The 24,855-nt window shown below is 52.3% G+C and overlaps 1 protein-coding gene across 8 annotated transcripts in view; it reads right to left on the bottom strand.

Annotated features, from left to right (window-relative positions):
- Atp2b3 (ATPase plasma membrane Ca2+ transporting 3) overlaps window positions 1-24,855 on the bottom strand; it is a 69,227-nt gene that overhangs the window by 43,062 nt on the left and 1,310 nt on the right. For 7 of the 8 annotated variants that reach the window (XM_008829524.2, XM_017797263.2, XM_017797259.2 and 4 more), the window contains 4 exons: window positions 7,274-7,607; window positions 1,505-1,702; window positions 1,142-1,399; window positions 601-726 (listed from right to left, as the gene is read on the bottom strand). In XM_008829524.2, the coding sequence (XP_008827746.1) occupies window positions 601-726; window positions 1,142-1,399; window positions 1,505-1,702; window positions 7,274-7,481 (790 nt within the window). In that variant the 5' untranslated portion in view covers window positions 7,482-7,607. Of the gene's footprint in view, window positions 1-600; window positions 727-1,141; window positions 1,400-1,504; window positions 1,703-7,273; window positions 7,608-24,855 lie in introns of those variants that run through there. The other variant, XM_017797262.1, reaches the window with a different exon arrangement.

The following is a 24,855-nucleotide window of genomic DNA, read 5'->3' as shown; positions in this document are numbered from 1 at the left end:
TTGCACAACTGGATGGGACATGCTTAGCACCCATGGGCTTGTTCCCAGGATTTTCCCGAGACAGGGACTTGGCCTGCAGAGGACACTGGAACTGTTGACCCCTACACTTAGACTGCAGTCTATTTCTGGGTTTGAGGGTGGTGGGAACAAGCCAGAGGCCCAAAGAGTAGCAGGTCCTTGCCAGAGGCATAGTGAGCCATTCACAGGGGCCTCTGCCCGGTTTTACATTACATTTCTCAGTGTGATAAAATTGGGCTGAACAAGAACCACCTGGAGAGGGAACACTGCACCCACTGGATCATCTCCAGAATCTGAAGCCCAGCGAGCTCCTCCCCTTGGGACTTCCTATTCATGACACCAACAGCCCTCCTGAGTGCTAAGGTCCACATCCTTCCCTTGTGGCCGGAGCCACCACCATCAGGCCTCCAGTGACTCCCTCTGGCCTGGTAGTGGGTAGCATTCTCTGACGCCCTAACCAGAAGGGCTATTCAGGGTGACCCTCCTTGAGGCAAGTCCCACAGGTCAGTCTGGTTGGGGATCTTGGGTCAAATGGCTTCCAAAGTGATCTTACAGTGGGTTGGTTGGGAAGGTTGTCCTCACCTGAGAGCAGCATGGGGTCTTTGTCTGCTGATTTGCGCACATGGTCCGACTCGCCAGTCAGGGAGCTCTCATCAATCTTGAGGTCATTGCCCTGGATGAGCACGCCATCGGCAGGCAGCAGGTCTCCTACAGGCCAGTCGAGGCCAGAACCAGAGGCTATGGGTCTACAAGAGCTCCCCACCCTTGCCTCCTCCCACCTCTCCCAGGGCAGGTCCTGTCCTCTGGGAAAGGACTGGGGAGCTCTCTTCTTTCAGCCTCCTCCTCTGAGGTGGATCAGCTATTCCTAACTGTGTTATGTAGCTCTCAGGGAATAGGACAACGCTTGCATTCTGCAGTAGTGGGAGAAGACCTCCTCAGAGGCGGCAAGGTCAGCCTGCTTCTTGTGGTCACTGTTGTGTCTCAAATACCATTTCTGCCCCTCCTCATAGCCCCATGCTCCCATCTCCAGGCCTCTGCAGGTGAAAACACACAGACTACTGGGGAGACAGCTTGAGCTGGAGACAGTTCCTTGGCAGGGTGAGTAGAAGATAGGCACACTTACCATACTTGACCTGGGCAATGTCCCCTACCACCAATGCTGCCACAGGGACCTGGAGGAGCTGTCCATTCCGGATGACCGTGAACTTCTGCTCCTGCTCGATGCGACTCTGCAGACCTCGGAACTGCTTCTCCTTGCTCCAGTCATTGAAGGCCGTGACCAGCACCACACAGATGACAGAAAGCAGGATGGCAGCTCCCTCAATCCAGCCAGCCTCAGCCTCTCCCTCGTCCTCTGCCCCACCGGACACATTCCCACAGGCTGTGCCCGACGATGGAGAAGAGAAGGGAAGGAGAGTGAAGTCATGGGAGCCAAGGGTTGGAACATTCTGAGACCCGCCTTCCAGCCCAAAGCCCTGGCCCTCACCTTCACTTTCCTCTCCAGGTGGTGCATAGAAGGAGAGGCCCAGGGAGACAATGGCTGCCACCTCCAAGATGATGAGAGTCACATCCTGCAGGGCTTCCCACACCAGCTGCAGGAAGGTCTTAGGCTGCTTGGGAGGGATAAAGTTCTGCCCGTAGATCTGCCTGCGCTTCTCCAAATCATTGGTGTTGTCTGCCAGGCCTACAGGGAGAGCAGCAGAGGCACAGGAGATGGCACAAGTTAAGTTCAAGGTGCTTCTACAAGACTGACCCTTGGGCTTCTCTGGCCAGAGCCTGCCTCTCTGGAACTCTGGAGTGAATGCTTGGAGAAGGCAGAGTGGGCAAAGGCCTGCTGCTATGAGCCTTTCTGGAGACGTAGGGACCAAGCATGGGGGGATAAGGGTGCAGGTATCCACAGGCACCACAGTGAGTCCCTAGCCTGAGAAAGGGGAGTTCAGGAAGGGGGGTCACCAGTCTCCTGATGCACTAATGAGAAAGCAGGACTGGAGAGGCCTTGGGATTGTGGCTGTCTCCCTCGCTGGAACAATAACCCAGGGCATGTGTCTTCTGTTCTCTCAATTGGACTCTACTGTCATGTTACCTCCAAGCTATCTGTGAGGGGCACTGGCAGTGAAGTGATATACTCAAGAAGAGGGAGGGGCAGCAAGGACCCAGTGAGACCCCTATGTGACCAAGGGTAGCTGAGACAGGGGTAGAATAGAACAGCCAGTGGCTCCCTGGGTGTGGAGGGGTGCGAACCAGCATCCAGGTGGTTTCAGTGGGTTTGTGGGGAGGTCACCAATCAACGGGATCCAAGCAATATTGGCCTAGTTTGACACAACTGCCAAAGAAGTGGCCAGGGACCTCCCTGAAGGGGCCAGACAAGCTCTCTGTCTCCCAACACCTGGATTCCCTGTCTCCTTCAGAGTGCTGGTCTCTGGACCCCACACAGGCCTTCAAGATAAGAATGTGCGTTTGAGACATTGGCACCCCGAGAGCCAGGCAGCTCCTGGGCCTTTGCCACCTCACACCATGGCCTACTATTTCCAAAGACACACAAGAGTTGCATAACCTAACCCGCAAAGGAGGGCAAGGCACAAAGGAACCAGGACCCAGGGACATGGGAGTGTCCAGAAACATGACTGCTGAGGAGGACAGAACAAGGACTTTTGGAGACAGACTGAAGGTCTTTCAAGAGTTCCTCAAGAAAGGAGCAAAGAAAGGTAGTTTAAGAGCAAGTTCCTGAGTCCAGAGATGTACATAAGGGGACTGACAGTGTCATGGGAGAAGAGAGGGGCTCCGGAAGCCCCTCAAGGTGGCCATATGGGGCAAGCAGGGAAAAGGTAGGGCAGAGGCCAGCAGCATCTCAACCTCAGCTGTATCCAGGGAACTGAGCCCCTAGGCTGTGAAGGGAGGCCACTCCACAGTGGGGAGGGAGGGACTCTGTCCACCAGCCCTAGAGAAGGACACTGAGGCTGGAGATGGAAATGGCCAGTGCCACAGAGGGGAGGAGGAACTTTTCACTGCTGCCCTGCTCAGGATGATAGTGCCTCATTGAGAAGCGAGCCAAGGCCTAGGGTCCACAATGCTTAGGCAGATGGCTCCCCCATACCTAACACCTTCCTGGAGTTTGGCCCTGTGGCAACCTTGGGCCCTGGGCTGGAGACTGCACGAACATGGTGGCTTCAGTTCCACTTAGAACCACTCTGCCAAAGTCAGGGGTAGCCTCCTCAAGAGCTACCCCTCCTCATGAGACTGTCAATGGCTCTTTGTTCCTAAGCCACCAAGCAAAGAACAAGGAGAAGAGAAGAGAGGAAAGCCAGTTCCAGCAAAGGACGCTTCAGTCTTAAGCAGTTGAGATACTTTAATCAGTGCAGGGCCCAGCGGCAGAAAAGGCCTCAACCATGGCTCCAGGACCCCAAAGATAACCTCTATGTAGACTCCAGGCAAATGAGACGATGCCACCCCCTTGCTCTTGGCTCTCAGACTTCTCAGTACAGGCTGGCTCAGGTTCTACCCAAGTTCTCACAGACCCCCAGTCCTACACCCCAAAGTGCCCAGTCGCACACTGACACCTAGTGGTTGGAAGGCAGCTTGCAGTTCCAGCCAGAGTAACTGGCATCCCTCCTGCCACCTGCTGAAGGAGCCGGGAATGAGCGGAAGGGCCATCCAACCCATGGGGCACGCACAGCAGGCTGGGTTTGCGGAAAGCTCAGAAGTCTCAGCCACAGACCACTCGCCAACAAGGAAGTGCTGACAGTAGGCCTTCTGCAGAGCGGTAGGGTGGGGCTCCGATGAAGTAGAAGGACTGACAAGAGCAAGTTGCAGCCGGTACAGCCTTGGCACGTCCACCCCAGCTAGGCGATGGCCACACAGTGTCCTTCCCACCCAGAAGGACTGCAGCTGTCCCTGCCTTTCTCTGTCTGGCCTCATTGCGCCTGGGCTAGGCTGGCAGCTCAGATTTCTGCCGGGGCCAAAGGACTGTTTCCGAAGGCCCACAGCTTCTCCAGTAAGGTGTCTGGGAGACCTCTGCTCCTGTGTTGGTGGTAGCAGGAACAGGAACAAAACTGAGGGGCCCAGCCCTTCCTCCAGATTAGGCCTTTTCTCCTTCAACTGCAGGAGCTAGAGCTATGAGAGATGGGTCATTAAGTGGGAGGCACCAGAACCCTGAGCCCCTGAGGTCTCCATTGGCCTTGTCCTGAGCCCCCAAAGAGGGCAGAAGCCCATTCTAGCTTCTAGAAAGCCCATGAGTCCCACAGCACCATGCATCTGCTTTCCACCTGTCCTACTTCACATGCCCAGATTGTCCTCAAGGGCAGTGGGGCTCTTAGGCCCCTTCCCCTAGGAGCTCGCTCCCTCCCCTTCTGCTGCCTTGCTATCGGCCTTGAATCGCCCTTGCCTCTGCAAAAATGCTCCCCCCACCTTGCCTGAGACTGGCAGCTGCCCTCAGACTAACCCTGAGGCTTTGGCCTTCCTATGCAGTTGGGGGTCCTGACAGCTGCCACAACTGCTACAGTACCATTATGCGTGTGCATGTGCGTGTGTGTAGGGGGGCGTGGCAGGGGAGGCAGCTATGGCCCCTCTGGTACAAAGCACGTGCCCACCTAGTAGGCCCTAGGCAGTCGGGGTCCAAGGCATGGGGGGCAGGGGCTGGCCAGTTGGTATGGACACAGATGGGCTGCCTGCCCAGAGCAGAGGCCAGATGCCATCAGAATTGGATTAGGACTGCATTGTGTCGGCTCTTAGCTAATCTGCCCCCTCCTTCTCTTGACTGCCTGTGGAGAGTAGACAGGACAGGGGTAGGACCCAGGGCCCCTTAGCCAGCCTATGCTGAGGTGCCTGACCGACAGATGAGCCTTTCTTCAGGACAGGTCTGGAATCCTTCTGGATGTCTCCAGAGACTGAGAGCAGTGAACTGATGCTCTAACTGCCAAAGTCCTCTCTACCGATACGCCACATACCTACCTTGCCCTCTCTCAAGCCCCTCCTGGGCACCAGGGGGGCAGCATGGTGCTGGAAGAACAGCTAAGCCTGTTCCTCCCACAGAGAAGGCCTCCAGAGAAGCCTGCCTGCCCAAGGCTTGTGGTGCAGAGGGAATGGGGGAGTGAGAGTCACCTGCTCCAGGCCTTAGGCAGCTGGGCCTGAGGAGCCTGAGAGGAAGGGCTGGTCTTTGGACTGCCACAGGGACCCAGGGTCTCAGAAACCTGTCAGTAGCTGGGCCACCCACCTGGGCACCTGCTCTTCTCCACGCCTACCCTGTCCACAGGCACCAGAGGAGCTCTGGAGTTCTGTGGCAGAATCGGGCAGGTTCCCAGGGGCCTTGACATTTTAAATATTTAACAAGGCCTGACAGGCAGAGGGAAGAGCTGCCAGCCAAAGCCCGCCTGCTTCCTTTGATCTAGGAGAGGCCAGAGCCATTGTGGCTAAATGGCCCTCTACCCTAGCCTTCTCAGAGGCCCCAAGTCCTCAGGGGGGTGGGCAAGGAAGAGGAAGGATAGACATCCTTTGGCATAGAGCCCAGCCATCTGCCCTGACAGAACACTGCTCCAGGCTGGTGTGTGCAGCATGCAGGGAGGACAGGGTATCCGTGGGTACAGTAGCCTCACAGTATTAGGAGGCCCAGATGGCCCAGGGAGCCCACTGTACCTTGGAGTCACCTGGCCCACAGACCTGCCTTCTCCCACCTCTACTACTCCCCTGGGCCCATTGTATTGCTGCCTATGGACAGATGATGCTTTCTGTAATTTAGTTGGGCGAGGCTAGAATAATAGCATCCAGTGTGTGCCCTCAAGACTCTGAGTGGGGTCAAGGGCAGAGCAAGGAGGCTGGAGGCAATGGGGCATGTGTGTTGCAACCAAAGGATTGATTTAGAAACCAGGAAAGCAAGGCCTGGTGATGGATGGGACAGGGGAGCCAGGAAGCAGAAGAAACCCAGGTGGTGGCCAGGACTAGCAGCACTGGGTAGGCCAAAGTGCCGCCACTGAGACGGGCAGCTGACGAAATCAATCAGCACTGGCTGGGAAGCAGGCCTGGCATCAGGCTGGGATAGCCCTGGCAACACTGCCAGGCCAGTGCCAGCTGGACCAGAAAGAGTTTCAGCTCCTGAAATGTGGGGCTGGGCTTGGCTCCCTGGGGACCCCTGCTTCACAGCAGACCCCAGCACCAGGGAGGTGGGGACTCCCACCCCAGATCTTCTCTCTAGAGGTTCACCGGTGTGAGAGCTGTACCGCCTCAGGCTTGTGCCTCTCTAGGACAGACTATGACCGACCATTACTATTTCTGTGTATTCTGTGTGTACGTGTGTGTGTGTGTGTGTGTGTGTGTGTGTGTGCCCGTGTGTGTGCCCATGCATGCAAAGGCCAGAGGTCAATGTCTGGTATCTTTCTCAATGGCTCTCCACCTGCTTGAGGCAGGGTCTCTCACTGAACCCGGAGCTCACTGATTGCCTATACTGATTGACTAAAAAAATTCCAGGGATCCTCTTGTCTCTGCCTCTGCAGTGCTGGGATTACAGACCTATCTCTATGCTCTGCTTTTTCCATGGGTATTAAAGATCCAAACTCATGTCCTCATGTTTGCATGGCAAGTACTTTACCTACTGCACAACTCCCTCAGCCCCCACTGCCACTTCTAATGGTGCCCTGTGACTACTGGGCAGTAACTTTGGTCCCCCTTTCCCACCAGTCTCAAATGTCCCTGTGCCATTCATTATTGAGGTACCCTCCCTTCCCACAGAGAGGACTCCTGTAATCTGCCCCAGAGGGCTTCCATACTGCGTCCCTTCTTCTGGTTCCTCTTAATTGAACCCAGGTGTAAGCACACAGGGAACCCCAAATATACAGAGAGAGGCTATGACCTCCTCCTCCTCCTTCAGCAGGACACGCACCTGGCACTATCTTGTTTCTTAGGAAGGAGTCCAGGGTTTCCATTTGAGCCCTGTGCCTTTAGTGGTTCCCATTTGCCCCTCCCTCTTTTTTCTCTCTTGTAGTGTGGAGAAGAGCTGATCACAGAGGTGTGGATGAGGGCTCAAGTCACCCCTTCAAGATTCAGTTCCCAGAGAATGACAACCTCCCCCTGTACAGAATGTGTCCCACTCACACAGAAGTAGCTGAGCAGGGGACACAATCAGGGTCCTGTTTCTGTGTCCTCCAAGGGTCACCTGGACCTCCACAGACCCCTTCAAGGCAACCATAGCAGCAGCACTGCAGAGCCCTGTGCCCAGGAGGAAGGCAGGCCCTGTGCTCCCCTGCCCCACCTAGCCTGAGGGACTTACCTTCAGTGGGCGATGTCTTCAGCCTCCTACAGAGTCCACTGACATCTCCATAGGTTTCCTGGATCTTCTGCAATGCTTCAGCCCCTCGGAGCTCCATGAGGCTGCGTAGCTCCGCCAACGTGCACCCAAAGCCACCCACATGGGGTGTCTCCCGTGGCTGCTGGGGCTTGGAGTGGAGCTCGATGGAACTGTTCGCCATTTCACCCATGCTGCCTGTCAAGTCTTCTCACAGGTGCAGCCTCAGCTTGGTTGCAGCTAGGGACAGGTGGCCACCTAAGATCCTAGTGCTGAGGTGAGGCAAGGTGGTGGTGGGAAGGACGCTAAGTGTGGACACCTGGGAGAAGGAAGTGAGAAAGGCCAGGAGAGTCATTCAGACAAAACTAAAGTTCAAGGTTCTGGGACATACTCTGCCCATCATCACTCAGTGACTCACTAGGTGCCAAATCTACCTTCCAGGCCCTGCCTGCCAGAACAGCCCCTTAGTCCTACCTATCATGAGTACCCAGGACTGGAGGGTTTGTTAGGTAGGGGAGCAGGGAGTAGTAGGGTCCTCCTGCCACCAGCACCAGCCAGCTCTCATTGCCCCTTTAGTCCACCTGGAAACCCCTCAGAGGTAAGGCAATACATTTGGGGTTGACAGCAGCTGCTTTTGCCTCCCATGCACAGTGGATCAGTGCTCATAACCATCAGCTCCGTGGTTGCCCCCACCCGACCTCACTCTCCGTTCTTGCCTGGTTAGGACTTGCCCAATGCAGCCGCCATGCTCTAAATCCCCAGCAGTCCTCAGTGGCTCACAGTTTCAGGCCTGGGCTGTGCAGGGCTTCAGGGGATAGACTGAGCCAAGGAGAGGGCCAGCCGGGCTCCAGGTCAAGTCTGAGTGTACAGCGTGTTTCTGAAGCCCTCAGGGTACCTGGGTGCCGGGGGAGGAAGGGAGGAGGCCCAGTGGTAGGCAGAGGGGAAGCAAAGGGTGAGGGAAGCAAGGAGAGAAGGAGGCAGGGACAGGAAGAAGAGGATGGGGATAAAGGGAATGAAAGTGGAGGGGACCAGGATAGGGCATACAGGAGAAAGCCAAAAGTGGGCACAGGTCACTGGTGACTCTGTTAACACCCTGCTCCCCAGTGGTACTTCCACGCCCCGGATGACAAAGGTCTTCCCTGCTGAAAGCATTCAGCCCACTCCCAGGCTGTACGACCATACCCCTTTGTAGGGCATCATGAGGATTGTCGTTCTCTCTATCCTCTCACATCAGTGTCCCTCACCTTACCTAAGAAACTACTGTCCCCAAGGCTGCCCTCTGCAGGCTTCATGGGATCTGACAGTGGGATCATTGGTCCCTATTGGACCTGTCCCCCTGCCTCAGCTGGCCTATAGCCCTGCCCAGCTTTGCCTGTGTGTAAGGAGGAGCATTCCCCCAAGGAAACTGAATTAGTCTCAGGGCACATGGCTTTGGCCTTAATATCAGCAAACAGCCCTCCTGGCAACATGCTTGCCTGCACTGAGCCTCTCACCTTTGAGGAAACTTCTAGCTCAGAATGTTCCTCTTGAAAGCAGGGCTTTGCTATCCATCCAAGCTTCTGATCTAGACCCACCCATGGAAACACAATAATGCAGAGCTCAGAAGAAAGGCAAAAGGGCTTTATAAAGTCAAAATTGGGGTGGCTAAGTCCATGGTGTTCACTTAGGAGGTCCCAATGGGTTAGATATTTGAGTTTTGTCAGTAAACAATATTCAACAACAATGTAAAATTTGTCACTGTACCTATAAAGAGAATTTGCCATTCCACTCCATTTTCAAATTCTTATAAGTACTTCAATGTAATCATGCCACTTCTTAAAGAAAGCAATGCTAGTAAAAAATCAAAACGTCCGTCCCAAATGGTCACCATTTTACAAGTTTGGGCATCTAAACATTAACTGTTTACCCACTTTATACATGGAGGAGCCTTAACTTCCAGAAGATGTGGGAACAAAATGGCAGACACATGATGCCTTCATCACTCTCTCTCACTCCCATGTACATCTGTCCTGCCAGTTCTTTCAGGTGGTCCCCTGACAAATACTGAATGTCTATTCTATGTCTGAAACAGTCTTTATTGACTAGGGATCAATAAGAGTAAACGAATTCCTTCTCTGTATAGTTGAGCTACAGAAATAAGGTTAGGTTCAGAGGCCAAAAGTCGTGGGGTCTCAGGGAAGGTCTCCTAGGAAGGGCAAGGGGGAGAAAAGACTGGAAGGAGGGGAAGCAGATGAACAGAGGGTAAGGGCGGGGTGGGGACTGAGGCCCTTCTGCTTGACTAAGCAGGAGGCACCAGAACTGCTCTTGCTCTCAGGGATGCCTGGGACAAGCAATGGGCCCAAGGGAAGCTAGGCAGAGCACACTTCTTTCACCCATGTCCCGTGGCACACTGTGGCCAGCCACTTAGGAGATGGTGACAAAAATCATTCCCTTTTGTCAGTACAAGAAGCTTAGGCTCGGTGAGGGGGTAATGCTGTCTTTGGACAGCTCAAGGTGGCAATGGCAGCTTTCCACTGATACCTGCTCCTCTTGTGTTCCCAGATATTCTCTCCCTCCCCTGTCCCGGAACCTTAGCTTAGGGCGGCATCCTCACTACCCGAGGGTGAAGTTCCTCCCCACCTGAGCTCCAGCTGCCCCCTGCAGCCCCAGTGCACAGCAACTAGGTGTACCTGTCATGTTTGAACTCTGTCCCCTACTTCTGCCATCCCCCAAGTCTGCCAGCTGTTAGAGAAGATGGATGAGTCTGGCAGCTTGGGCCAGCACAGCACCCCTGTGAGTCAGCTTCTTAGGTCCTCAACAGGCAGGGCTGCTAGGAGAGGCCTGATCAATGGGGCTGTGTGTGCAGGGCACTGGCTAATGAAAAGTTGGGAGGGTCCTCACGGGCCCTCAGGCCCTTCCAGCCCTGGTGAAGGGGTGACCAGCATCTGCCTCAGGCCCTAAGGTCCTGCAGCAAGGCCCGCATTCCTTCACCCTCTGCTTGTAGCCCCAGGATCCCAGCTGGGGACCTGCATGTCCCCAACTGAGCTGCCTAAGGACTCCACAGGGGCTCTTTTGGAAAGGGAAGCCAGATGGAGAATTTCGCTCCTCAGGAGCCCATTTATCTTTTCAGCTGCTCTGTCCACCTGGGGCTGCTCATGGGCTTGGTGAGGGGTGCAGTAAATGGCCTGTTGGGTGGGCTCTGAGATGGTGCATGGTCTTCAGAGCAGGTATCTGCAGGCCAATGCCAAGGTCACCCAGGCCTCCTCCAGGGATCCAGGGCTTCCTTCATGTAAAACATCTCTGTGATTCCCCCTCCTCCTCCCTGTCCCTGACCTGTAGTGTAGGGCTGCTTTTGACTGGGGTGCTGTCATTTCTGTAGATAGAGCTGGATCTGAGGTGGTGACTCACAGTAAGGACCCTGGGTAGGAAGGTGAAGTCAGTGCTTCTGATGGAGCTCACAGCATCCCTGCCCCTTTGCCACCATCTTGGAGTCAAGTTGTCCTCCTCACCTCAGTGTCCCCTGAGACCCTGCCTGACAGCCATTGCTGGATCGTTCTTTCCCATCTCCTATCGAGTAAACCCCACATCTTGTCTACTACCACAGAGATTTACATAAAGGCAACTGATCACCATGCTGTCCTGAGTTACCTCCTTCCCTGGTTTAGGCACTACTACCACAGATAACTCTTCCTAAAATTCATGACTGATCCTGCTGTAGAGTTCAGTCCCCAGCACCAATCAAGCAAAAGGCCAAGTTCGTCCAAAGCACTTTCTATATCCTCCCATGCCCCTGGCCTGTTCCCGGTACCCCACACTGGCCTACCCATGGCCACAACTCACTCTGCCACAGAGACCAATCTCTCAACCATGACAACACACCCTTCTCTCTCATAACCACCTGCTGACTTCCAATGGCCTCCATTAGTCACAGTTCCCATGGAACATTTTCTAGAACGTCTCTGCCAGCTAGATCTTGCAGTCCATTCATACTTCCATTAGTCCAGCCGTACATAACGAACACCTTTCCCTTAAGTCTTACAATGCTTTGTTGACCATTGAGTTGACTGAAGGGCACACAGTGGTCTTTCCCAGATTCTGACAGGAACTGAAAGAATGAGTGAATGAGGGCTTGGCCCATAAAAGAGGAGCTTGAGCTCTGGGAGGTAGCAGCACTGTCCTGGACAGCATGAGGTTAGTGGGCTAGGGATGTGCACTCAAACTGACTTTCTTATCTTCATAAACTCAACATGCCACAGGGCAAACAGGAGGTGCTAGAGAAAGCAGAAGGCATATGCATTTTTTTCATCACCGGGTTGTCTATAAGCCTGGATGATGGCCTCTCCCAGTTTGAATAAGGACAGCAGCCATCACTGAAATGGCTAAGAACAGAAGTGAGGACCTATCAGTTCTGCAGGCCTGACAGAGTTTCCGGCATGGGCTGGCTGCCGAGAACGGCCTGTAGGCATTGAAAGGGCAGGGAACGTACCATTTCTGTGCTCTTTCATCTTTCAGACATTAATTGGCTTAATTGAATTGAGAACCTCCACAGAGGGGCACTTGAACCTTCTGGCATTTGCTCCATCCTGGCACAAATTGACCAACATCATGGGGTAGGGAGAGCAGAGACTTGTGTTGGGTTCCCTGGCCCAGATCACCCTTACTGTGTAACTGTCAACAGGTTGCTAACTTAGGAGATTGTGGAAGTGTTGAAGAAGATAGCCCAAGTCCATAGCCCATCACCCAAATGCCTTCTGGACTCCTCCCTCCAGTGGGGCCTGGATACCTTCATCCCTTCAGGCTTAAATGGAACACCCACTTTTCTGGTGGTTCAAATCTGCTTGACTAGAAGCCCAGCGGTCTTTCTTCCTGATGCTGTCTCTCTCTACCCACCTGGAATGGGCTCTCTGCCAGCTCCTTGGATTTAATATATATGTATACTCTCTGACCCTGGACAACCCCTTGCCTTTCAGGAAGCTGTGGAGTTCCCAAGAGAGGACCCTATGTTTCTAGGCTTCCTCTTGTGATACCACTCCCAACACTTAAATTTGAGCTGTCAATGTTCATGGGATGCCAATACCTAGAAAATCAACCAGTGCCTGTATACCAACCCTCACTGAAGCTCACTGTGCATAAATACCTATTTCATACAGGACAAACTGAGGCTCAGGTGGGATCAGAGATCTCAGGCATTGAGTTTCTGTTTGATGGACTAAGCTGAGTCCAGGTGCCCACACTGGGGCACCTTGATATCATTCCAAGCAGTTTCCCCAGCAGGCCCAGAAAGAACCCTCTGGGCCACTTGCTCTGTGGGGCTAGCCAGTCTCATCCTCAGGGGGAGCAAAGAATGGAAAGACAAGCCCACTGCCACCTCCCATGTCAGAGCTTGAAAACACATTAAAATTCACTACATTCTCAACCCTGGAAACAGCCATGGACTACCTGTGCCCGGCACCAACCAAATCTGTGTGAACAGTGTTCCACACTGGTGATGAGGCATCTGCCACCAAGTGCTGCCACTGTTCCTGGGGTGGACAGAGCTGGATGCCAGCAGCACTCCCAGGCCAAAAAGTCCTACCCCAAGTTGTTTCCTAGTCTCTGGACCCTGAGTGACAAAAACAGTACCCCTGTATAAGTCCAGTGGCTGATACTCGAGGTAAAATTGGGCTCACCACCATTCTGGTGCTAGAGCCAGGTCTAGGATACCATGGCCCAAGTCAAGAAGAAAACAGTCTAGTTGGATGGGCAGGAGGCAGAAGGCTGGGCTGACCAGACACATACCTCTACTCTGGGCCCCTTCATGGCCCACTGGTATCTCCCTATGGACTCACCAAGTTAGGGCTCTCCTTCTAGATGTGCCTAGGGCTCGGCAGTGTGACTCACTGGGGGTTCCTTGAATTAACAATCCCTGGCCTCTCTCCACCTCGAGGCACCTGAAAAGTGACAGCCTGCCCCATGGAGTGGAGAGAGACCAGATCCAGGAGCAGAGGCCCAACCCCCTTCTCATAGTCAGATTTGCACACTGGGTGGGGCCTGGGGCCCAGCTAGGGAGCAGGTGGGGAAAGGGTCTGGGAGGGGGGACCTTGCAGGACAGCTGGCTGTCCACTCCTGGGTCTAATATGATGGGGGCAGATATAGGCTTGGCCTGGGGCCCTCTGAGGGACAGCCTTTAACCCTTGAATTTCCACATGTCCCTTTCCAGCACAGGGCCCTTGCCCTCTAGTCCACTTCTGTCCCTCCCCTCTGTTTGATGCACCTTGGTGACCACCCAAGGACGAGGCCTGCATATAGCTGAGGAGGGGGAGGGAAGGAGCCAGGCAGAGAACAGCCTCATTAATATTTCAGAGGCGCTGTCACTGCAGCTCTTGGGCCCTCACAGCCCCACCACTTGTGCTGGTAGAGGGAGGAGGATGGGAAAAGAGGAGGAAATAAAACCGAGAAAACAGATTTAAAGGGACAGGCTCCCCCTCCTCCATTCCTTCCTCCCCCTGTTCCTGGTACAATCTGTGCACAGGCTGCTGCTACTGCTGCAGAATAGCTCTAAGCCCAGAACAGCTTTGGGCACAAACAACAACAACAGAAAGGGGTCAGCCACCACCATGGTGCCCCTCCCTGCTCACACATCCACCTGCCCGAAGTTCTACCCTTGCAGGGCAGCCTCTAGAGGGGCTTGGCAAGTCCATCAAGGCCACCTGGAGGACTGGTTGGGGGATGCCAGCAAGACCATGGGGGCCCTGCCCATTCTGCAGAAAGACAGATGCACATGGGCAAAGGAGAAGTCTGCTCAGGAGGCTCCAGTCAAGGATCCTGGATCCCAGAGAAACCCACACTCAGAATCCTGGGGGTGGCAGGGACCTAGGCATTGCTTAATGCCACCCCTGCCACTGAGGACCAATGTCTAGTTGATGGGCAACTATTTCGGTCTCACCTCAGGCAGCCCATGCCAGCCCTGCACGGCCCTCCCCACCTGGAGAGCTACTCATTTTTAAGGGTGTTGGTATCTGGACTCAGTCACCCCCCCAAGGGCATCCCATGCCCAGCCAAGCTTGCAGCCACTTATTTTCCCACCTTCAGAGATTCTGGGAGAGTCCTAAGCTGTCCAGTTAGAACAGGCCCAGTACAGAATGCCAGATGGTGCAACCATAATGCAGAACACCATGGCAGTCCCTGAAAAAATTCAACATCGCATTACTGCAGCATCTAGCAGTCCCTCATCTCCCAAGATCAGGAAGCAGGGACCCACAGAGACTTGTACGGCTGTGTTCAGAAAAAGCATTACTCACTAAAGGCAAAAAGTGGAAGCAGCCCGATGTCCGTAGACACAAGACTGGATAAACGCCTCCTGTCCCTCCATCTGTATACAATGGGACATCACTCAGCAGGGGATTCCACACATGTTACAGTATGGTTGACCCTTGAGGACATGATGCTCAGTGAAATGAGTCAGGCATGAAAGGACAGATCCTGTTTGGCTTCACTTCTAGGAGGCCTTGAGCGTCAGCAGTCTTACAGAGACAGTCAGTGGAATGGTGGGGTCTGGGGTCTGGGGAAGGGGATGAGGAACTGTTGTTCAGTGGGGCTGAGCAGCCCCTTGGGACAATAAGAAAGTTCTGGGGGTGACCAGTACTGATGGTGGCACAGCAGTGGGGATGTGTGGCATGCTTCTGCTCTAATGGCAAAGATGGTGCATTTTTGTTGATTTTACTGCAATACCAAAAAGAAATGAGTTCTACCAGCCATTTTGCTCCTCTGTGTTCAGGGTGGTGGACAGGGAGGTTGAGTGGCCTCTTGTAGTGTCCCAAGTCATACTGTCTCACCTCCTGGACAGGCCAAATCAGTGGTCCATTCTGTCCACATGGAAATTAGGTTTTAAGAGAGCCCCTCAGGGAGATGTGAAACTAAGCAGAAGGGGCCCTACCCACGCCCCACAGCCTTTGTGCCCCCCACACCTGACACATGCCGTGTCAACATGCTGCCTACTGCTACCATTCTTGCACACCTACGTGATCACTTTCCTGTGGTGTGAGGGACAGAGCCCCTGGCCTCAAGCATATAAGGTAAGTGATCTATCAATTGCACTGTCTCCTAAATACCCTCCTACTTGGAAATGACTGGAGCAGGTATGCAGTCTCCCTTTTGCTGATTCTGGTAGAAATCCCTTGGCGACAGAAGCCTGGTTCATCCTCAGAGGGGATGGCCTAATCATTTGGGGAAGAGCCTGGCATCAAGATGGGTAAGTTTTGCTTATAAAATCTGATTTTGGAAGCAGGCCCTGGTGGTGCAGGCCTGTAATCCCAGGTACTTAGCAGACTGAGATACAAAGATTACAAGTTGACTTGGCTGACTTGGCTGTAGAATGAATTCAAGACCAGCCTGGGTAACTTGATGGGACTGTGTCTCAAAATGAAAAAAAAAAAAAAAACTAAAAAGAGAGTTGGGGATATAGCTCAGTGGCAGAGCCCTTGCTTATCATGCATAAGGCCCTGAATTCAAACCCCAGTGCCAAAATAGCTTTGGGAGGTGCTTTCGGATCCCTCCCCCGAAGGTTCTGACGGAGACAATATGGTATTTTGTTAGCTACATGTCTTGCATTCAGCCAGTGACTGTATTCTCTTGATTTCCTTTGCAGCTATGGATGGTCACATGACTATGTTCTAGCCAACTGGATGTGAGCAGAAGTGTCCAGTACAACTTCAGAGTTCAAGTTGAAGAATGAAAGAGAAGGAATATGTTCTCCCCTGTTCTTCTCTTGCCTGCTGGCTGAGATGCTGGTGTGAGGACAGGGTGGTGCCAACTGTCTTGTGTCATCTCATACATGGACCTGTGTGTGGACTGAGGAGCCCTAATAGTAGCCCTGGGTTGCACAGCTAGACTTGTGTGAGCCAGAACTTCTCTGTTGTTGAAACATTTATCATACCCTATTTCAAGTAAAGAGGCTAACCCCTTAACAGGAAGAAGTTGGAGGTGTAGAAGGAAGAACTTAAACTTCTGTCTTCATTCTATGCCCAATCCAGTCTTGGTTCTGGGGTACCAAGGAGGCCTCCTGAACTTTCCAGGACCTACCAAATCCCCAGACTTCTGTAGGCATCCTACAGCATGTGACCATCTGGCTCCTTCTCACCTGTATTATTTGACACTGTCCTAGATGTTCTAGCCAAAGCACAAGGCCACAAGAAAGAGACAGAAGTCAGGTGTCGTGGCACACCTCTTTAATCTCAGCACAGATTACCCTAACCAAGAGGCAGAGGCAGGTGGATCTTGTGAGATGGAGGCCAGCTTAGTCTATATAGTGAGTTTCAGGCCAGCTGGGGCTACAGGGAGATCCTGTCTCAAAAAGACCCTCCCCCCCAAAAAAAAGAAAGAAAGAGACAAAAAGGCAAGGCAAACGGATCGCAAGCAAATAGCACTGTGAGCCTAGGCATCGTTAGAACGAGGGGAATGATTGTGAAGCACAAAAAGCCTCTGTGGCAAGGGATGAGGATGCCCACTGAAGACTTGAGGCAGCTGAGGCAGAGCTGTTAAGGAGCTTACTTAAGATTACAAAGCCAGCAAGGAGTACAAGCTAATTTGAACTTGGGTAGCCTGGCTACCTAAGAGGATTCTGTATGGTTCCTTTGCTAAGTGACTGCCCAGAACATCTAAGAAAGCAACAGACACATGATTAGAACCAATTCAGAGTTAATAAAGTGACTGGACAGGCTATGTCCTTGTGCAACTCAGTCACTGGCTGCAGAGTCACTCAGCTTCTCTGCAAACAAGGCTTTGCTTTTCCTAGCTGGGTTGGTGAGCACCCAGCCTGGGTGTTCAGGGGTCTAGACCCATTTCTCTGGGGGCTTTCCCCTGATCAATAGGCCAGCGAAGGGAATCCAGGACAAGGCTCTTTGTTGAGTCTGTCTGTTCTGCCCCATGTGTCTTTCCCCAACCCCCGCATCCACCTCTGCCTACGCTGAACCTGATCTCAGGGAGACCCCAGAGTTCAAAGGTCAGGACCAGGCTCTATTGGTGAGATCAGAACATTCTGCTTGATCAGGGTGGGCTTCATGTGCCTTTCAAGATGTTTTCCCCACTTCAGGGGCCGTTTGTCTTGCTTGGACTCCACATTGCTCTGGGGGCCCTAGAATGTTTTGTGGAGCAAGTCAACATGTTCACACTGGTGGTTCTCACAGTGCTATGTGGCCCTGGGTCACAGAGGAAAGTTAGAAAGTCCTTTCTGGCTGGGGCCTTGCAGTATGGTTACTGGGGTCATGACTCTACATGCAGAAAGGGGACAGTCATTTGTTTCCTGCCAGAGAAGGCAGAAGCTGGAAAAGGAGAGAACCAGGGAGCAGGAGCTGGATAAGCTGATGGGCAGGAAGCGTAATGACACTAATTATCCAATTACAGCGAGCTGTGCAGAGAGCTGCATTGCAGCAGGAGCACAGCCAGCCCCGAGCCCCACCCCCGCACGCGCCCCACACATGCTGGCCCCACTTCCCTCTTGTACCCAAGCACAGCTAGCCAGCCAGGCCTGTGGTCTCTGTAGAGGCAAGGAGACCCAAAGCCACCATGGCTAGCCTCTGTGAAAGCCTGGCCCTCGAGACACCAGAACACCCTGCCTGGGGCCCAAGAGGTAGCAGAGTCCAGTTCTCCAGCCCTTGGTAGTTGGAAAACTCATGGTTGGAGGGAGGGCCACCCATGTCTCCCCAGCTCTGCCCCCTACTGCGGTGCTGGTCCAATCCCAGAGCCAGCCCTGACAACCGGAAATAGCCAAGGCCTAAACAGGTAATTAAGGAAATTATAGATAGCTGAAGGCCATGGGGGCTACAGGCCATGGTGAGACCAGCCAGCCAGGACAGGCAGGGACTAGATAAGACTACCAGGACACGCACCTTTCTTCTGGGGTAAAAGACCTCATGGGTAGGAGGCTTATTTCTGGAAACAGGTTGAAGTCCTTGGACCCACAGGCCAGGGGTGGGGGTGGGAGGGATTTGCTGGTGCAGGGTCTCAAATGCTTGTAAAGGGTCCTATTTGGCTCCCTTTTATGACTTCGCTGACTCACCCAGAGATCGGAGCCCATGTGAGAAAAGAGCTGAAAAGAAACAGGCTGTCACTGTGTGGGGATTCTGAGCGCACAGGGCAGGGGTTCAAAGCTCACTTTTCCTCCCTTCAAAAAGCCCTTGACCATGGTATTCTTAGCTGAGGCGAGGGCAAAGGTGCTGGAGACAGAAGAGTCCGGCTCAGACTGGAGATGGGAATCAACTCCCACTGCTCCTATGTGACCCAGAGGATTCAACACACTGAGACCCCTTCCCCAGACTGACTAAGGCCACTGCCCATTGTCAAATGCAGCAACAGAGGAAGAGAAAGCCAGTGGATCACAGTCCTCCTGAGAAAGGACGCCTCAGACACTGCACCCCAGGGAGGGTCACCTGAAAGGCTGCCAGACTTGGCTTCAGCATCCTTGCCGACCCCAACTGGCTGTGACGGCATGACCTGAAGGTCGCCCAGGGCCTGACTGCCATCAGAATCACATGGGCTGAGTTTGCACCACAAAGGTCCTTCGGTAGCCAAGGGGTGGCCTGAGACAGGGCGGGTCCTGAAGAAGCCCTTTTCACATCAGGGCATGTGAACGCTAACTCAGGGGGCCATGTGTACCCCCTCAACAGGCCTTAGAGTCCATCAGGGGACAGTTCCCAAGTGTGTTTGGAAAGGGAAAATGGAATGGCTCATTCTCAAACACCTATATTCAGAGGAGCAAAGAGGCCGGCAGCCACCATCTGAAGCTGCCATCAGTTAGAATGGAGTGGCCACCGGGTCTTCTCCATCTCTTCTGTTCTGTGATGCCTGCCTTGCTTTCCTATTGTTTAGTCAGGAGGTTCTGATTTTGTCTCTGCTTCCTGGAAACTCTGGGGTCTAGAGAACATTTCCATGGGGGGGTTTATTTTGAAGGGAAGAAGGGAGACCTGATATTAATTCTCTAGGGAACAAGTGACTTGATAAAGGACATGGAGACAAGTGGTTAGCAACCCAGGTGAGGGTGCATATTGCCTCCTCCCCTCACAGTCCTGAAAATGAATTTCTTTTTGATTGAACAGAGTTCAGCAACTACATCTTTAGGGCCAAATACAGCAAAGTGTGCTTATGAATAAAGTTTTATTGGCACATAGCCATGCCCATTCATTTTTATATGATCTGTGGCTGTTTGTACTTTCATGAAGAGCTGAGTAATTGGGATAGAGATGATAGGTCCGAGAGAGGAAGAAGAAGGAAGAGAGAAGAGAAGAGACAGAGAAAGTCAGAGACAGAGACAGAGAGAAAGCCTAGAAATGATAACCCTTAGATTTCTGTAAAGAGATTGCATAAGCCTAGAATCCACGTAAGAAATCAGAAAAATGCTTATGTTTTGCATGGGAAAAAAAATCAAGCCAAAGTACCAAGAGGTTAAAATGTTTTGTAACAAGGACTGGTTTAGAGCAATGACTGCTCTTGCAGAGGACCTGGGTTTGATTCCCAGCACGCACATGGTGGCTAACAGCCATCTGTAACTCCAGTTCCAGGGAAATCCAGTGCCCTCTTCTGACCTCCTCGGGCATTGCATGACACGAGTGCACTTACATGCATGCAGGCAATACAACTCATACAGAAAAAATAAAAAATAAAATGTCAAAAAAGTTTTAAAAAACATTGTGTAACAAATATATTACTTTGTGGATATTTATCATGTATAAACTTAATTCAAACATAAAGAAAAACATTGAAAACCCTAGTAAATAAAGATTAAGAACAGATTACTTACTAAAAACATAAAGATCTAATTTAGAAACCTGTGAAAGTGTTTGCCTTCAATGGCAATTAAAGACAAAGTAAAGTAGATATTTTCTGACCTAGATACTCATGGCAAATTGTTTGATTGGAATACGTAAAGCTGGCAAGGCTGTGGTGAATGAGCCCTTCTGGACAGCCGCTTGGCAGGCTGTGCTGCTGTCTGGGTCCTCAGGACAGGGTGAGTGTTCTGCCCCGAGATGCTCAGCAGAGCCTCATGCATAAGAGCGAAACAAATCCGGCTGCCTAGATTTCCAAATATAGCCAAATAATTAAGCGAATTACAATCTCCTGAGAGAATACTATTCAGCTATTAAAAATTGTAATTACTGAGGACTGCCCTGATATATCCGCACCCGCCTGATAAATAACTGTCAGTTGAGTGAGTGATCATTTTCAGTTTCTTTGTGACACAGTTCAAGTTCACTGTTTTGTTTTGTTTTGTTTTGTGGTAAGTACTTTAACAAATTAAGCTATATCCATTTTGAAAAAAGATAATTTAGGAAGGGATTATATTAATAAAGAAAATGTTTATGTAAAGTAAAAAATAGATTACACAATTAAAGCCATGGTATAATTACAGTAATGTGAAAATAAATAGGTTATGCAAAGAAAAGAGAGCAGAAACAAGCCCATGGAATGGAAAACTGGTTGGCATTTTGGTGATAGGATGGGGTAGGGAGGGGTTTCCTATGTCTTAGATTGCTCTGTGTTTTATGCTTTTCTTTAACTGCAATAAAATAAGAGGATTCTTGTTTAAAGCAGTATTTTCTTAAAATAGGAAGAAAATAAATGTTATTAAAAACAAAGCAAAAGCCCCAAACAATGCCTTGTCCATTTGTGCAGTGCTGCTTTGGCCCCTGGGCTGTGGCCTCCCAGTCCTGACACCCTGTGCGGGTTCTGAGAGCACAGGGAGTGCCTTGGGCACATGGTGGGGACTAATTGGGACCATCAGGACCTAGTAGTGTCAGGATTAGGAGGCCTGGTGCAATATCCCCTTGGCTTGGAGGCTTTCTGCCCTCGGGTGTCTATGCACCTGGGCCTACCCATGAGGACCACTGCTCTGACCCACAAGGATGGGTTGACTTGGGGTGCCCACACCTGTCTCCTTTATTCCGTTTCAAGGAGCCAGGAGGAAGGGCTCAGCGTCTGTGTGGGGACTAGAGTGGCAGCACATTGGGCATGCTGGAATGACAGGATGTTCTCTAGTTTTGATGTCCAATCTGGTGAGGACCAGACCGGTGTGGCTCCTGAGGAGTTGGGACTCAGGCTGTCTGGCCGAGTCTGGGTTGCTGGTCTGGTCTGGGCAGGACAGGGATGAAATAGAGAGGTGAGCCCCAAGAGATGCAGCCTAGCCTCCATGCATGCTGCTGGCCCCAGCCAGCTGTGAACTTCTGTGTGGTGGCTACAGATTTTTTGATGAACACTTAGTGAAGTACATTCACTAGGGGCAGACAGGAAGTGCTTTTGCTTTCCCTGCTGCTCTCACAGAACCAGACACTGGGCACAGACCACTATAAATATGGATGAATGATTACGGGGCAGAGTCTCCAATGGCCATCACACCAATAAGATGTGGCCCCTGGCATGGCTGGCCACATTCTGACAATGGGACACATTCATTTGGAGAGGCTACCCATTCAAGCCCAGTCCAGCACCTTGTATCCCCAGTTGTTAAGCACTCTGTTGAGAGCCTAGCCAATCACTGAATACTTCCTCAAACGTTCATGCGTGCCCAGAACTCCCTCAGGGCTTCATTTCTGGGAGGTTCTCTGGGGGAGCCTGAGCGAGGGTTGGGCTATCAGTGCCTGAATCCTAAAGGGGAGTGGCATTAGGGTGGCTTCAGGACTGGTGCCAGGTCTTGGATCTGTATATGCACTGAGGTGGTTCCATAAGACAGCAATGGAAAATTCTCTACCTCCCCATCCAATAGGGAAGCTAGCAGCCTTATGTGGCTACCACGTACTTGTAACATGGTCAGTGCAACCAAAGAAGGGAATTTGTAATTTCACTTTAATTAAATTGCCACTTGTGGCTAGTAGCTGGCACATTGGACAATGATGCTCTAGAAAGTGCTTCAAGACTGTAGCCCTTGAAAGAACTCATTTGAAACAATGGCTACTACCTTCCTGGGAAAACAAAGAGTAGCAGACTTAGGACCCCTTTGAATAAAGCACTCTTGAAGGTCAATGACAGTATGCCCCTTTCACACACCTTTGGTTTGGACCCAAGTCTCCGGAAATCTTTTTGGCTCCAAGAGAGTACACTTGCCAACCTTAAGATTCTGCCTGTACCTTGTGGCTCTGGTTCATTTCTGCCATCTACTCAGCCATGTTACCTTGGGTTTGTCCCCCTCCCAACCTTGGCACAGTCTCAGATGCCTAAATTCCCCTACATCTGAGAATCTCCTTCTCTCTGTCCTGGTGACGTGTGGCTCAGACCTTTCTCCCCAGGCTGCTTCTAGGCCTGCTGCCAGCACTGCCCACCCAACAGAAGGTGCCCAGGCAGGGGAGCACTTTCCAGCCAGGCGCCATTAGCCTGGCTTCCCCTGGCTCAGCCAGGGTTGGGAAGAGAGGCACAGTGAAGAGTTGAGAGCTGACAGGGGACAAGAAGGAGCCATCTGTGCACTGCAGGCCTCCGTTTGCCATGACCAACCTGGGGTACTGCTAGGGCTCACTCTGTACTCAGAGATGGCACTGGAGGGGTTTGGGAGACTTAGGTGCCAGAGTCCAGGTCCCAATCCATTAGCTGCTCTTTCTCAGAGGTGGCCTGAAGGAGTCACATAGACAGGCTACTGAAAAGTGAACCAGTCTCCAGTATGGGTTTCTTCCGGGGGGGGTGAGGTGGAGGCACCAGTATATCAGCTTCTGAGTGCAAGGTGTTTCCAAGAATCCCCAGTCTCACCCCAGCAGGGTTCCCCAGACAGCTCAAACATAGAATGCTACCTCCTGCCAAGTCCAGCACATACTTTTAGAGACAACAGAAGAAACTTCTGGAGATAACAGGTGGGTACATGCACAGACCAGTCCTGGTTTTGCCACTTTCTGGCTAGGTGACCTTGAGCAAGTTACCTAACGTCTCTGGGCCGCAATCTGATTGTCTGCAAAATATAAATAATAATAGCACTTGCTTTATTCAGTTATTATTATTTCAATGAAGTGAAGGAACAGGGGATGTCTGTGGAGCACATAGAACGGTATCTGGCACAAGGTGACTGCCGTGATCAATTTTGTCATCATTGACATTATTTGATGTGCTAGTAATGTAGGATGGAGATGGCAACCATCATGGAAACACAGGAACCATCAGTTTAAAATCAGAGGGGAATATGGTACACCAACTCACTCTGGGGGTTGGGGGAGCCGTGCAAATGGCTAGAGAAGTTAGGCCTAGCTGTATTAACTCTAAGAGTCCAGCTAAGCTCAGCTCTCAGCTGCCATGCTCAGAGGGGCTTTGGCATCTCTTTCTAGCCCCCTTTGGCTACCTCTCCAGGCTGGCCAGGCCAGGCTGGTCCAGACATCATACACTGATTCACAGGCTATGCTCTCTTCTCACTGGTCACCATGTCTTGTTCACTCAGTCACTCACTAGCTCTTCAGCTCTCCTGAATGATTCAACCTCCCAGTTCCAGCTAGGAATCCTGAAATGTCAGTTCAGGGCCAGCGAGGTGCACCTCACTTTCCTCTCCGTATCTGGATCAGGGAAGGGACTTACCCAAGGTCACAGAAACCATCAGGCATAGAGCTGGCACCATACCCTGGAGCTCCTGTCATTAGAGCCCAAGACGGGCATCTGCTACAGGCTGCTGGTGCTCCTGGTTGACCCTAGGGACTCATGGTGGCATTCCCTCTGCTGAACTTGGCACTCTTCCTAGCATGCTTCCAGCCTCAGGGGCTCCCTTCCCTAAGGACTAGCTCTCCTTCTGGCTCTGTGCAGAGCCCCCTCCCACGCCCGCCCTGCTCCCATCTGCCTGCCTCACCCCCTCTGTGCCAGAGCACGGCTGCCCTCCACTCAAACCACCTGGCAGGGCTGGGCTTGGACCAGGTGGAGCTGATGAAAATTGCCTGTGCCCTTGGTCCTCTCCTGCCTTGAGCTAGTGGCAGCCAATCAATGCCCCAGGACCACAAGTGCTCAGCTTCTTCCGACCGACCAGCTGGCTATCTTAGCGCAGACTTGAGGGGTCAGCTTCACCTTTGGCCCCCTCTGCCAGGTCTAGCCTGGGTCCCCATGGGGCCTGGAAGCATCTCAGACCACTCCTTCAAGTTCCCCTTTCCCAAGCCATGCTGCCTTGGTTTCCTTGTCTACAAAGGGTGATGGGGAATGGGAGGGTGAACACAGCAGCTCATGAATGTGGTCGATGGAAAGCCCCATTGGGGGTCCAGGAACCTGCTTAGAACCATACGTCCATGCTAAAGGTGCTCAGGAAGGGGCTGGCCTGGGATTTTTTTGGATAACACTATCCCTTCCCAAAGCCACAGGAGCATCCCCAGCCATCTGCTCCAGAAAACAAAGGGGCCCCCATCTATGTGCTCAATGTACTGCAAAGTCCCCTCTCTGTCTGGGGCCTCAATGATCCCACCTGGGAAATGGGGACAAAGATCAAGGCTTCGTCTCTTGGTGAGTCTGCAGATTCATTGAGGTCAAGGTCATGAATGTGCCACACAGAAACCAAGTGCCCACTCTGCCAGGCCTGTGCCAAGCATTTGAGGAGCCCATGTAGACCAAAAACCAAGCCCTTGCCTTAAATGCTCACAGACTAGGGAGCCGCAAGGGCAGGGACTGAGAGCCCA

Source organism: Nannospalax galili, unplaced genomic scaffold (genome assembly GCF_000622305.1).
Source record: "Nannospalax galili isolate Female #2095 unplaced genomic scaffold, S.galili_v1.0 scaffold513, whole genome shotgun sequence".
Classification (NCBI taxonomy): domain Eukaryota; kingdom Metazoa; phylum Chordata; class Mammalia; order Rodentia; family Spalacidae; genus Nannospalax; species Nannospalax galili.
This window is presented reverse-complemented; position numbering and strand designations above follow the sequence as displayed.